The sequence below is a fragment of the Amphibalanus amphitrite genome, unplaced genomic scaffold, assembly GCF_019059575.1.
Source record: "Amphibalanus amphitrite isolate SeventyFive unplaced genomic scaffold, NRLGWU_Aamphi_draft 001789F_arrow, whole genome shotgun sequence".
NCBI classification, from domain to species: Eukaryota; Metazoa; Arthropoda; class Thecostraca; order Balanomorpha; family Balanidae; genus Amphibalanus; species Amphibalanus amphitrite.
Window position 1 is genome coordinate 20,162 of NW_024883282.1, and position 15,312 is coordinate 35,473.

Consider the following 15,312-nt stretch of genomic DNA (forward strand, 5'->3'; position numbering starts at 1 on the left):
AATCAGGGACGTGTATTCTCTCCGTAGTATATATGTACAAAAGTAACACAAAAAAACATCGACAGCAAATCAATCAGCTACTCGACATGCAATAAAAAAGCGGCATATTCACAAAACGAAAAACAACAATAGAAAAGCGACAAATCCACGAGGAATGATCACACAATCGGGCCAATCATATGACTAACACAATGCAACATTAAAAAAAAAAAAAACAATACACGATCGCAATAGCTGCCTCATTGAAGACTTCACCCAACTCAACACGGTATCAGGCATCAGCAACAGTCAGAATGCAGCTTGGGAAGGCTGCCTTGACTGGCAGCAAAGAAGGATCGAGTCACTGTCAATGTCAAATCAGCGGCCCTCGGTCAACCCTTGGAGGGGGTGGATATATGACAAGAACAGTCCGCATCGCTTAGATTGGTATCCGCATAGCAACGTGGGATGGGCTCAGCCGCGCAAATCAACCTCTCAATACAGTGACTGTGAATCTCTTGGTACAACCATCGTAGCAGACAGCGACGGCTAAGACAATCACATCATACGGAGACACGTCAGTGCGGCACAACATCAACACTCAGTGACGTCAGTATGGCGTCACATTGACGTCAAAGTGTCGCCATGTTCACCTAGCGGCGAGTCATCACTGGATTGGACCAGCGAGTCGATGGCGTCAACATTCTGGTGCTGGGACTTCGGTATTGCACCGGACACACTTTACACTCTCACACTCTCGCAAACATTCACAAAAACTCGTAATCACTCGCAGGAACACTTCCGATGACTAGCAAGTAGCGACAGCCACCACCGCCGCCTGTGACGTCATACATATGACGTCATCAACGTCAGTTGGCTGCAAACGCCGCGTCTGTGTCGTTTTGTACTGCCCGGCGACTGATGTGACGTCACTGTCCGGCGGTGGGTGTGACGTCACTCCTCAAGGCGGCGTGTGACGTCATCAGGTACGTGATGATGTCACTACGGAGTTCCGTTCTCGGACCTAAGAAGAAAAGAAACCGATTGTTAGCAAAGGCGCTACAGAAACATAAAGAAGCAGCTGTTATAAAACGTTTTTTTTTTAGAAAAAAAAAAACAAACAAAACGAAAATGAAAAGAGCGAAACGCTGATGCATCATCTAATATCGCGGAAACTCGTTTTCAAGAACTTGCAGCCTGCTAAAAAAAATATTGTGGTAGGCTCAAAACATTGACAGCGAGTCAAATGCCACTGCAAAGCACGTCAAGACCTCAGCTATGACAAGCTGACAGCAATCTTACCAGAATCAGGAATCGTATTTACTACTGAAAACACCGATCACATCAAACTACTGAAGTGACATTTACATAAGACCTACACAAAGAAAAAAACTACATCCTGGGACTAAGTACTCAAGACCGACCTATCACGTATGAGAAAAATCCGATCTTTTCACCGAGAGCCTACTCGCTACTCACTTGAGAACCTTGAGCCGGTCCTTCTCGAAGCTGTTCTCCGGGTGCTCGCAGTCGTAAGAGGCCAGCCAGAGAGCTGCAGAGAAGGATAACACGGACGTTAGGGCCGACCTAAGCCTGAACTTATATGCCTTCTTATATCCCTGGTAAAAGTCGGTGCGAGCAGGTATTGACTTGGTTCATGTTAGCTATACAGACGTCACCGTGCACTAATCGGGGTCATGCTGGATGTTAGCTTCGTTATTTCTTAATTCATAACTGATTGATTCTGGTTCGAATGGTAGCATTACAAGGAGAACGGTACATCGAAGGTTTGAACTTGGATGTGATCATCACGTAAAACAAAAAACAAAACGGGCAAAGTAGAAGCAGATGCATAGACGGATAAAGCCTAGCTCTATCCTTCTCTTTCTCATCCCCTCTCTCCCTCCCCACTCTCTCTCTCTCTCTCTCTCTCTCTCTCTCTCTCTCTCTCTTTCTCTCTCTCTCTCCTCTCTCTTTCTTTCTCTATCTCTCTCTCCCTCTCTTTCTTTCTCTATCTCTCTCCCTCTCCCTCTCCCTCTCTTTCTCTCTCTCCCTCCCCCTCCTCACTTACCATGTTCGTCATAGACGGGACCGGTCATCAGGTACTGAATGACCTTGTTCTCCTTCACAAACGGACAGGTCACCTGTTTCCAGGCTATGAACTCAGTCACCTGCTTGGCCAGCTGCCAGAACTTTTCAAAGTTGATGTGGCCGTCCACCAGCCTGGAAGGAGGAAAACGACGATTATATAGGCGGCTAGGGACGGATTTAAAGACGCGTGATATAAGGGGAAAAGCTGAGACGTACCTCTTCCATAAAAGCACCACCTACTTCACAAAACAAACATGTAAAAGCCGAGAAAACCGATCCCTCCAGCCATACTAAATTGCCAAACGAGTCAATTTGGAGCTGGCTGTAGTTTGTCAATCACACACCAAAGTTTCTGCAACATCAGGAAAACAAAAACTGACAGATAGCCCATCATTCCCCACTAAAACATTTCGGCAACCGTCAATATGCATTCAATCGTCGCCAATGAATGAATAAATGAATGAATGAATGAATGAATGAATGAATGAATGAATGAATGAATGAATGAATGAACGAATGAATCAATGAAGCAATCAATCAATCGGTCAGTCAATCAATCAATCAATCAATCAATCAATCGATCAATCAATAATTTACCATCCTTCACACTCATCCTTCCACTCATCCTTGCCACTGACCTGTTGGCGCATCCCTCGTTGAGGAAGTACAGATCCTTGACGAGTAGTGAGAAGAACGGTATGACAATCCTCTGTCTGCCATCGGAGCCCGTGTCAGAGTTGGAAGAACGCCACATCGCAGCCTGGGGGAACACACGAGCGCGAAAACACGTGTGTGTGAGTCGAACAAGTGGCTGACAGGTTTGTAGGTTATACAGATACGTGAGTGGGATGGGTGGTGCAGCACGTTTTGATATTGATACATCATAGTGGTGGCAGTCGCACAGATAATCTGCATTATTCAAATGCCAGAGAACTCCCAGATTTTCACTTACTGCATAGTTCGATCCACTAGCGGACGTGTAAGCTACAACTAATGCAACTTACGTAACTTAACTTAGCTATATGCAGCAGTTGTTTCAGTGGTATGATTTCGGACGGAAATTATATCTTATTCAACGATTCTACGGTATCACTTATCTACTTTCAAAGTTGGCATAAAGTTGTCAACAGGACACTCAATAGGCAATTCTTTTTAGCAGAATTTAAAACCTAGGAAAACTCGACCTGCAGGCAAATGCGTCGAACACTTATGGAGTTCGTGCGTAACCTTAGTCGAGCCACAAAAGACACCGGGAATTGTGGCAGACGATTCTGAATTCCTTTCCGCACGTGGAGCTTTTGTTTCATAGCAAACTCCCATCGTTCGGAGCCTTTTCGTCCATACGGCCCTCACCTACTCCCCCTCCCTCTCGCCCTCTTTCTCTTATTCGCTTCTGTTTCGTCTTTCATGTATCGCCCTCCCATTCTTCGTCTTTCTACCCTCCACCTACGATCTTAGACTCTCTCGTCCCTAGGACACTCTCTCCCATCCCCTTCTATCCTCTATATCTGCGCTTCTCTTTGTCATTCATCTCCCCAATCCACCTTCTATCTTTACTCCTACCATCCTCTGTCCTCCGCTGTCCTCCCACCACCCTCTCTCCTTTCACTATCCTCTCACCTGCAGTGTCCTCCTGTAGCTGAGGAAGTTTGAGGACGGTGACATCTGTTGCTCGAGAACAGACAACTGAGCGCTGTCCACTCGAGACCACTGCAGACATAGGAAGAAAGCGGAAATCAGACAACAGACAACATCAGAAACACACCAGATACATGGGAAGACAACATATGACGCAGGACAGACGCGGGATCAGATGTCTGACAAATGGGAGAGGCAGGGTCAGACAACAGACTACGCCATATAGGATACGGGGCAAAGAGCATCATACAACTTCAGACAAGTCAAAGGTCAGACAATGTCTGACAGGTAGACACGGGACCAGACATGTGATCGGTAAGATTAGACAAGTGGTGAAAAGGGATCAGACTATCAGACAGCGCCAAACACGGAAGAAATCATATATTCGAATGTCAGACAGAAGACACAAGGAATACGTAATCACAAACAGGCATAAATCAAAATCTATTGGCGCACAGATAAGGCCAACAGACATATGCCATCCCTTAGAAAAGAACGTAGATAGTGCGTTGTCACTCAAAACATGATAAAGCAAAATAGCTCACACTATTGTACCTACGTGACTATAAAAACAACTTAAGCATCAAAGCAATGCAAAGCATACTATTCCGCGAATCGACAAGTGCTTTTCCGTGCAACACCTTGAAAGTCAAAAGCTCCAGCTAACAATATTACTATCTGATTTCCATGAAACGTGACAAGAAAATATAATATCGCGGCATATCGCATGGGACATCCCAAGGTATAGCATCATGAATATTTTAGCAGCCGCGTTCCCTGGTCTATCGTATCACGAGCGGTGGCTACTCGCGATCTGCTACGCTTGCTGAATTCGAGTCACACTAGGGTTTCCTGAGTCCTGACACAGAGCAGTCATGATTTATTTTCGTTTCAAGATGGCGACACTACATTGTTGGGATATCTACGGCTCGCAGAATATTAAACCGAAGGCATGGGAATAATGTCTGATTATGTATACATATGAGATGGAATAGATCACAGCTGGGCTGGAACAGATTGTCATAATATGATTTGGGAGTTGAAATGTTTCTGAGCGGCAAGTCAAGGAGATGTTTTGGAAGCCACGCGACTACACAAGACACGTGCGACAAGTATGATTCATATCAACGAGAGAGTGAGCCCTGCACGTGCAGAAGGCGAGAGGGTACTTCCAACGGGCTTGTGCAAAGCACCCTTCTAACCGGTCGCTAGCGGTGTACCAAATTTGAACGCAATCGGCCCAGCCGTTCCTGAGATCTGGAAGCGGCATTCTGCACGTGCGCACGTGCAAACGGGGTCCAAAATGACTTTTGCACGGCACCCTACTAACCGGTTCCCAACCGTGTAGCAAATTTGAGCGCAATCGACCCAGCCGTTCTCGAGATCTGGAAACGCCCCCTGCACGTGCGCACTTGCAGTAGCACCCTAACCGCAACACATGGGAATGCATTGTCTGGTGGGTGCCTACCTGTATGCCAAGTTTCAGCAAAATCGCCCAAGTAAATACCGAGTTACTGAAATGGGAACAAATTTGGCACCTCTTATTGTTGTATTTTGCACGTGCAGTGGGGGTCACTCACATAGATCAAGAGTATCCGACCTTTGGTAGAAGGAATGCAGCTACCCTATAAAAATGACCGCAAGACAATCGCTCAAGCCGCTGCTGAGATATGGGCCTCTCAAAATCATTACTTTTGCAAAACTGCTTGAACACCCTTGACTTTCCACGTGGCACGTGCCACGGCGGTCACTGAGATGTATCAAAAGTAGTCAATTACGGGGTAGAAGGGATGGGGCTACCCAGCAAAAAAGACCGCAGGCCATTCGGTCCAGCGGTTGCTGAGATATAAGCCTCTCAAAAGCGTTACAGGCCGGGCCGGGCCGCTCATACTGAGATTTTTCCGTTATATTGAAAAGACTTCGCTTCGCTCGCTGCGCTCGCTCGCTCGTAATCAAAATCAGGATGCTCATAATACTGAAGTCAATTTAACACGATACGATTATCACTCACCCCAGTCACACTCACACTTCTCACAACAACCTACTAGCCAAATAAATCATTCAACTTCACCAATCCAAAGCGACCCCAGGACGTCAATCTCACCGTCTTCTTGAGCCGGGCGACAGGCGACATGTTCAGTCCGGCGATGATGGCCATGAGAGAGTTGAAGTTGCCCGTGTTGAAGCACTCGCGTCCCACCTCTATCCAGTACTCGATCAGGCGGACCCGCTGCTTCTTCTTCACGTGCTGAGGGTAAAAAAGAGATGGGTTATAACACTCGCGTTCCACCTCTATCCACTATTCGATCAGGCTTCTGTTGCTTCTTTTTCACGTGCTGAGGGGGAATAGATAGGTTGCAATGTTACACACAGGTGGCTGTGCATCCAGAACATCAGCGAAAGTGGACATCTAAACATATAACGACGGGTGATCTAGCCGGTGATATGTCCAGCGCTAATGCTCTAGCTAGTGATTACAAAAAGTTTTAGAGTCGTCTGTCTTTAGTAGCATTCTTCATAGCCTTTAGTATGACTTTAGCCATCTTTACTTAGTGTTTTCTGTGTACGAAAGACAACTTAACAGCTTCAAAAGTCAAAACAAAAAACCTAGTGCAATCAACGCGAATCCATTTCAGGAAGATTCCATCCACATGCCATCTTTTTGTCTAGTAAAAATGATAAAATGTCATCTCTTTCCGTTCTCGGCACTTATGCCTTTCAACGCTAAAAATGAACCACATTTCTCTCTTTCGCGACCCATCAAATGATGTTTGGTTTGCATTAATCAAACACCCTCACATTTCTGCGTAATTCGAGTGCTCATCATCCACAGCCACTCTACATATCTAGGTCGGATTTCGAGTGGTGGGAAGCGCCCGATCCCTTTGGTCTTGCAATTAGCCACATCGCTTATCGTTGACGAGATGAATCGATCATCTAAAGGATGATTACACTTGGAAATTGACAGGATATAGAGGGGACTCAGCGAAGAGCTCAGTCTCAAAATTGTCATTTGTGATGGAAGTAGGTGTAGCTCCACTTTTAACGCTGTGAATGTGGCAAAACGTTATGACACTCACGTAAACCTCGCCGAAAAGCACTATTGTCGTTTCGGGTAGTGTCAAAAACACCCCATGAGTGATTTCACTATTCAAAATACCCACTGTTCTTGCTGGTGACTGTGAATGAAATATCTAACTATTCAAAACTTCGTCTCATACTTACCATGCAGACTTCTGTGGCCACCATGTAGCTGAGCCTGTTGAACCACTGGATGTAGTTCTCCAGGTTCTTGGTCGTCTTCAGGTCCTTGTAGGCTGTGTCAATTCGAGGAGACTCCTGAGGCAAACGAAAAAAAAAACGTTAGGTCACCGATAAGGCGAATGACAAAAGACAACAGGATTTCTACGCCATCACTTTCTCCAAAGGTAAGTTAATCACGAAGAACATTTTCAGAGTAACAACACTGATAAAGTAGCCATGAAGTAGCCAATGATAATGTAAAAATAAGAGGAAATGTGAGAAGCATACAGACAAATGCTCAAATAAACGGCATTTACACTTTTGCCCATTAAGAACACCAGACCATCCAGGGATACCAAAAGTGGCACTGGTCCCGTGACAAAATGCCGCCCAGACGTTCAGAATGACCACCATTATCATGTAAAGTGACACTACCGAAGACAGACGGCCCATACACCAAGCTTACATGTTCGACACAAGCCGGTTTATGGCTTAACTGAAGGCGGAGCGCCAGTTAGCACAAGCCTTTATGAAAGATTACAAAAACCATCCATTAGGAATAAAGGATGTCATTTCATAATCCACGCACGTCAATTTATCGCATTAACATTAGACTTCTCAGTGCGAAAAAAGCTGATAACGCAAATAAGAAAAGGGATTATGACGAACAATGTATCTCTCTCGCCTCTCTCTCTCTCTCTCTCTCTCTCTCTCTCTCTCTCTCTCTCTCTCTCTCTCTCTCTCTCTCTCTCTCTCTCTCTCTCTTTCCCTCTCTCTCTCTCTCTCTCTCTCTCTCTCTCTCTCTCTCTCTCTCTCTCTCTCTCTCTCTCTCTCTCTCTCTCTAATCTTAGCAATCCAATCAGCGATAATGGATTATAATCGTGGTACATGCGCCGGAACGGTATCATCACGGACTCATTTCTACGCAATCTTACTCCTATTGCATCCTTGTCCACCTTTTCTATTCTACTGATATCGTATCCGTCTTTTCTCTCATGCTCATACCTTAGGCATATCCGCCTTTTCCATCCAGTCTCCTTACCTCAAATCCCTCACCAAATACCAAAATACCTTCGACGGCTTTCCTCCGCCACAAAAGCGACCGGCTGAGTCCCTTCCAAGAAAGCATGTTGTTCCGCTTTCCCACCTTCTCCCCACAACACAACACTCCATCTGAGAACGGCATCTCTGCACCGTTGAGGAGCTTTCAGACCGGATAGCACGCACCAGCGGACACATTTCTGTCCAGTCAGAACGCTGTCTGAACGCTGTCGTTCCGCCCAGTAACGCCTCCAAATCAGGAGATATTCAGGCGACTCACATTCGGCCAATAAAGCCCGGCTGGCGGATTGGGTGTCTGTTCGATAGCTGCTGTTGACGCTAACGGAGACAGCCGCGTCGTCCAATAGGAGCGACGGAGGCGTTATCTCGGCGCTTCAAAACGGTGACCGTTTGATTTTCGCACTGCGCTATTTCTACACTGTTGATTCTCTCTCTCTCTCAGTTGGATTCGCTCGACGCCAGATTATTCATATTCTGGGCCCTGGGAAGGCGCTGCACGTTTCCCTCGAACAGGTGGCGATGACAGGCAGGCAACAGAATAGGAAGGAATGGTCGGCGGGAGAAGATACAGCTAGAGGTAGCGAAAAAACGAAGGGAGACCCAGCCAGTCCGGCGACCGGGAGCGAAAACAGCAACGCCAAGCAACGGTCATAGAAAATATCACCAAAAAATCGGTAATCAAAATTAACCCTCGCCCATGTAGGGGGGGGGGGGTTGGTGCAACCCCCCCCCCTGAGGCTTTTCGGAAATAGTGCAAAAACGGCGGCCAAATTTTGGGTACCTTATGGGGCAAACCTTGCGCATCTTTTGATAAAAAAATTGACCGGGTCATGTCAGGTCACGGAGTTATGACGTCACAAAGGGAACAGCCTCCGGCCGGATTTTCACAAACTGAGTGCCAACGCCCGAGGTTTCCTGCCGGTGGTACGGACATCGGTTGATGGATCGTGATGAAACTTCCCATGCATGTTAGGACAAGTATTGGCTATCATATGGCATAAGAAACTTGACCGGGTCAGGTCAGGTCACGGAGCTATGACGTCACAAGAGGAACAGCGTCCGGTACTATTTTTGAAAAGCGCCCGAACCACTATTTTGCTAATTCTTGTCACCTCAATGGGAATATGCAGCAATATTAGCTTCTATAGGGAGCAAATGGACCTCCCAAATCCAAAAATACAATCAGATTTCAAAAATTTAAATTTTGATTTTTCGAATTTCTGCCGCCGACTGTGACCTTGCCGACTTCCGGCGCTCCCAACGCGCCATTTTTAGAGCTAGGGAAACGAAATACATACCAAACGATAGAGAATTGATCAAGGAACACGATAGTGAAGGTTTCAAGTCGATATCTCCCACCGTTTTGCCGCAATCGCCGCGGAAAGTTGAAATAAGTCTATTTTTCCGAAAATTTGACCTTTGACCGGTCAAAAGTAGGTCAAATGTTGACCTAGGACCAAAAAATATACCACCAATCGCGAGATCTCGGCGAGAGCAATCCGTTGGTCTTTTCCGCTAAGCTCTACGACGCTCCATTTTCAAACGCCAAGGGGGGGTCGCACCAACCCCCCCCCCCCCCTGCATGGGCGAAGGTGGCAGATCGCCGTTTACGGGCGAGGGTTAAGCTGCCACTGTATTTGCAAAGCTACCTTTTTATTGTTTTATTGTTTGATAGGTACGAGAAAAGTACATTGAATGGGGATTTTCAAGCATTTTGAACGCTCAATCGAGAATATCAGCACGATAAAAACGTACAGCAATGCCGTCAGGGACTCTCTTTAGTAACTCAATTTCCCTCAATGGCATCTACGCACCAAAATATCTCCATTGTCGACGTCACATCAGCCATTACCACAGCCAGAACGTGCGCCTTCGCCAGAGGAGAGAAGCCTCACTGAACCACTTTCTAGATTGGTTCCTGACGATCTCATCACCTCGGAAACAATACTCTCCACCATCACTGCCACTCGGGGCTAGCCTCTGCAGCCTGCCTCCGACAGTCACGTCGAGCAAACATTGCCACCTTAGCTGTTGCGATCGCTCCCTCCGAGCCATTTTTTGACGCTGCAGCCGACATATCTGACACTCCCGATACTCCCGACACGATCTCTGACATTGGACGATGACAGGCTGTCAAAGTTTTCTGAGTGTGGCGCGGTGGGGTGTCAGCACCTCGCGGCCCGAGTGTCAATGAGGTGTCAATGAGGTGTAAGCTAGGTGTCAGGGAGGTGTCAAAAAGTGTTAGAAAAGTGTCAGTTTTAATACCGGGTATCAGTAGCTCCGAGCTAGTAGATCAGTGTCCACTGACCCGGTGTTATGCTGTGGAAGGGGTGGGGTGGAGATACAAACTTGAGCGAAATGGATGAAACTCTTAGATAGTAAAGAAAAGAGGCACGAAGGGAGGAAAAGCTAGATATATATGCAATGCATGCTTGGATGGGTTGAGAATAAGAGAGGAAGTGAAAAATTAACTCGTTAAAATTCAGTATATACTTTTTACTATTTTCTCTCCCATGCTACCTTACTGAAGATGCCAGCCATTGCAAGCAATTACCCGGCATCCATTACCTCGGGAATCGGGATATTTGAAACCACCTGCACTCAAAAGCTAACTATGAAACATTACCTAAAGCAATGCAACATGCCTTCGTTTAGTACAAATTTGACGCTTCAATTTTGCAGTTACTTGAAGATTCAACTTCAGTGTCGAGGTGACTATAAAGGCAAGTAAACTAGTCGGGTGCTTCACTAGCTTTACGCTATTCAAACCTCTTTGAAGCGAGTTGTTCATTCGTCATTCTTACGTAAATTGATAAGCCGAAGCCATCATCCAAGAACATAGCAATTCTAAACTTCATCGGAATGTTCCTCAGTGTCATTCGAGAAACTACTCGTAAGTTCCTATGAGAGTAACTATCTGATGTTTATCCTCCTTTAGTCAGTCAGACGAATAGGCTGCACACATGCACAATGAATCTGAAATCGTCTTGAAGCCCAAGCTACCTGGAAGTGGTTACAAAAGTAAACCGGACGACTTCCTAGACATGCCGTTTTATGTTTGAGAGCTAAGCGAGATTCATATCAGGCAAAGTTGCTTATAAGTTTAGCAAGAAGTCGGAAGACGCCACAATAACTTCTATGCTGCCAAAATACTCTAGTAGCAAGTGTGAGTAGAAAGCCCCACTAACTTTGCACAATTCAACCCTCTGCGAGGAAAAGTCGACACGGTACTCGACAATGAATAATTGCTTAAGTTGAGATTCGGCACAAAATTGTGTTTTCACGGGGAAAGCTATTTTAACTTTTTACTTCATTTCCACAACTGTATTATGACAGAACGCATCTTCCGACCATAATTAAAAAAGTGAGTCGTTTTAAAGTGGCGGTGTTTTCTTACACGTAAGGGAAAGAGCGCCAGATCCACACTGCACTATTACCTAGCAAAGTAGCGCAATCGTCTGAGCAGGTCGAATTCGTACATGCTGAGTTTCATCATGTCTGCCATCTGATGCCATAAAGGGGCTTGACAAAAATATCGATCATATCAAAATAGACCCCAACGATGGTAACAACTATGTGTGCAGGAATGAAATCCCAGAGCCTCCTGAACGCCCAATGCCAGCTACAGCCAGCCGCCAAAACTACAGCTAACCACAGCCTCAATACCTGATCACTCGGTAAGAAGCTTTTTCATATTTTTATCTGTTCAATGTCTAGCAATCCTTTCTGTCTCTAGCTTAAAATTTAGCTTATAGTTAGCTTAAAACTCGGGAATCTATGCGTAAGCCATTTCCTCTCATATCCCTCCACCGTTCATAAGTCATCACGTCAAGCATCCTATCATCTTTATCTCCTTTGCATCTACCCGTTCTACCGTCTACTTCTCTCCCTCCCTCCCTTTCTCTCCCTCTATCTTTTCTCCCTCTCTCTCTCTCTCTCTCTCTCTCTCTCTCTCTCTCTCTCTCTCTCTCTCTCTCTCTCTCTCTCTCTCCCTCCCCCCTCTCTCTCTCTCCACAGTTTCCTCACCTTTGCAAATGCCTGAACAAACTCCTCCGGTCCGATGTAGGAGAGTCGCTGCAGCTCGATATGTGTCAGCTGCTGAGACAGCACCGCCGGCGACGGGCATACCTCGCTGATATCCGTCTGTGAAAAGTCAGGTCGAGGTCAGTAACAGTCACAGGTTAGGTCAGAATGGCCAGGTCGGGTCGCTCAGGTCAGGTAAGCACTGATTAGGTCCTAGTCAAGTCGTAATGGCGAAAGATAAGGAAGAAAAGGCAGGTTATAGTAGACAAGAGAGAAGATGGTAAAACCGGACACACCGAAGACCAGAGATAATGAATGGGAGGCAACAAAGGTGAAGGGATGGTGAAAGCAGGGACAACCCTAGGCTGAAAACGTCAAATAAAGATAAGGAAAGCACGATGCCAAAACTGAGGACCATTATCACTAGAATGCAAACTTGGAATGTTAATTGTGCTCTGTTTCATACCTCAAGTCTCGTTGGTTTCATAGTAGCAATGACAAAGTCAGCCAGCATGGATGCATATTCGTACCCTGTACCATTGCAGTACCGGGTTCAAAGATACATAACACCGCCGCCACGACAGTTCATGTCTCCGCTCATATGCAGCCAAAACCATATATTATACGAGCATGTCCAGACTCAGTATTCAATGTCGTTCATCACTAAACCCGTCATTGCATGGCAACATAAATTCCATCTTTCCATGGAACGAGACACTATCTACAAAGATACATACTGCCGGTGTTACATAAAGTGACGCTACTTACCACATTGGTGCTGTTTTGGGACTTGACCGCCTCAATGTTGAGCTTCTCCACGTAATCTTCGTATTTCTCCAGGCACGTGAGTTTGTCGAGCAAACTCTCCAGAACTGTTCTCACCTCGCCTTGCAGGGCTGAGGAAGAAAAGATTATCCCGTTAAGAATTGCTGAAACACACTCATTAAGTCCAAATTTGTCGTACGAAGTTTCCTGAAGAAACTAGACTGCAGGGAAGTATGCAAAAATTTATGCGTTTCGGCATAAAAAAGACAACATAATCACACCTTCCAACGCCAGATGTTTCCACGTAATCACATAAACTTTCCGAGCTCGCTTCCCACCCAGGCATTCTTACAACGAACACCACGAAAGCATGCAATACTATCTGCATTTCTGAGGCGATGAACCGTGCAAAACACTGAGATGATCTCGCATCAAACGTGGGACGCACCCATCTGAGTTACACCAGCTCAGTTTGCCACGGTCCGAAACAACACTCCTCCCTCCACAGCGCAAACACCACGCCGCATTCAAACTGCGATCCCGCGGCGCTCAATCAAAACAAGACAGCGCTCAGCAGACAAAAACACACTCCCCAGACTCCACCCCTCGCTAGTGTCCGTCGTAACCCGGTGCCTGCCAGTGAGATAGGGTAGCGATAGTGAAATGATGGCGAAAGCCACGCGGGGCGGCGACGGCGCAGAGAAAGCAGATGTCTGTAATAAAGACGCAACACGGCTAGGAAACAACACTAAGAAAAAGTCTCACCAATCCAGCCTGTGTTTCAGGGTCCAATTGGGATGCCCTCCCCAAACATTAAGTTTTGTGTGTGGCGTGTTCGTACATATTAAATGTCAGGTCATCCTTGGGTAAATCCATATCGTAATGAGTCTCCCGCATGCTGAACAAAGCGACAAGGTTTATGAAAAAGCAACACCAGGCAAACTTGTAAGTTGTACGTTTATCTATAAAGCGTTTTTTATGTGCGGTTCGATGGCATAAAATATTGCCCCTGTCCGGCAGAGGCCTGGTAGCTAAGTGCGCCAGTCAGTTTCACCCGGAAAATCACAGCCAAAGGAGGAGGCGTGTAAGTTTGTGCCAGTAAGATACATTGGGTCTGTCAGAAGAATGGAAGAGAACGCTCCAGCTAAATGGCTTCGGCGTAGAACAGAGCAAAACAAAACGGCGCTGCCATATTCTGCACTGCGGGATAGGATAGATTCCTGGATCGATCAGTGAAATGAAACATGATGATCTGATTTCAGGAAGTAGCATAATTTGAGGACCGTGAATCAACGGGAAAATGAGCATGTCGTTAAATTCGGTCCCGTCTCTAATTTTGCTCACTGGTATTAATTTCGCATGCCATCATTTTTAGATCACCTTCGCCCTCCGTTGATTACGACCCTGACCTCTGCCTATTCTGACCCTGGCCTCTGCTAATTCCATTCTGATCTTGCCCATCATGTGCTAGTGTCATTGAGCCCACCTTCATCCTTCCTCTGACTACCCCATCTGACCTTCCTGAACCCTGTTGCCCTTTGTTAACCTTTGTTGACCTCTGTTGACCTCTGCCTACCACATTTGACCTCTACTGAGTCTGTTGAACACGTTGACCTCTCCTGAACCCTGACATCATTTTGACCTCTCCTGACCCCTGTTGACCTCTGTTGACCTGCACTGACCTTGGTTGGCCTGGATGCAGCGCTGTGAGATGACCCGCACCTGAGCCATCACTCGCTCATCACGGAAGTCGTACGGGAATGTGTCCGACCATTCCGAGAGCAGCTGAAGCACGCCCGTGGCCACCTGGAGATGGTTGACAGTTAGACAGAACACGGGTGCGTGATAGAACAGGACAAAACATATTGAGCGGACAGCGGATTCTTGGAACACGGGCAAACAGATATTTTGGGCACGGATACACCCACAATTAGGGCACGGAGCCATGGTAAGCCAGAAAACAGCCAACATGAGAGGTTGGGGCATAAGAAATTGCAAGACACTTGTACGTGTCATCATGAAAAAATATAACAAATGTGTGCCTCAGCGAGATACTGGGATGAAACAATGCAATCTTGCTATCTGGAGAAATAAACGGTTATTTCACCCAAGGGAAAAGCGCAACTTACCAGAAGACTTCACAGAAACGCAACGGTGTTAGCAAAGTCTCATATATTTACGTTGACTGTCACCTAGCACAATACGCCGAAACAAATAAGCGTACATAAACTTTCGTTTGCTATATGACGTCACTGCATCATATGACGTCACGATCACAGTCGGGGACCCACCTTGGCGTTGTTTGTCCGCTGCTGGTGAGTTGTTCCCTCCGTTTTGGTCACATTGGCCAGCCTCTGAAGAAGCTCGTGGGGCCGAATGTAGAGCCTGGAAACAAACAAATCAGACGTCAGAAAATACATACCGATATTTACCGCATACATACTTATAGTGACAATGAAAGTGGGTACTGTGGAAGTGAAAACAAGAGAGAAAAAACACGAGAGCACAAGG

General features: G+C 46.3%; 1 protein-coding gene across 3 annotated transcripts in view; it reads right to left on the reverse strand.

Annotated features, from left to right (window-relative positions):
* Positions 1–206: 206 nt before the first annotated feature.
* LOC122375172 (ras-GEF domain-containing family member 1B-like) overlaps positions 207–15,312 on the reverse strand; it is a 56,604-nt gene continuing 41,498 nt past the window's right edge. For all 3 annotated transcript variants that reach the window (XM_043354413.1, XM_043354412.1, XM_043354415.1), the window contains exons 5-15: positions 15,093–15,186; positions 14,484–14,607; positions 12,805–12,932; positions 12,040–12,156; positions 6,934–7,047; positions 5,813–5,956; positions 3,691–3,780; positions 2,709–2,830; positions 2,051–2,202; positions 1,459–1,531; positions 207–1,003 (exon numbers count right to left, since the gene is read on the reverse strand). In XM_043354413.1, coding sequence (XP_043210348.1) covers positions 982–1,003; positions 1,459–1,531; positions 2,051–2,202; positions 2,709–2,830; positions 3,691–3,780; positions 5,813–5,956; positions 6,934–7,047; positions 12,040–12,156; positions 12,805–12,932; positions 14,484–14,607; positions 15,093–15,186 — 1,180 coding nt within the window. In that variant the 3' untranslated portion in view covers positions 207–981. The remainder of the gene's footprint in view (positions 1,004–1,458; positions 1,532–2,050; positions 2,203–2,708; positions 2,831–3,690; positions 3,781–5,812; positions 5,957–6,933; positions 7,048–12,039; positions 12,157–12,804; positions 12,933–14,483; positions 14,608–15,092; positions 15,187–15,312) is intronic.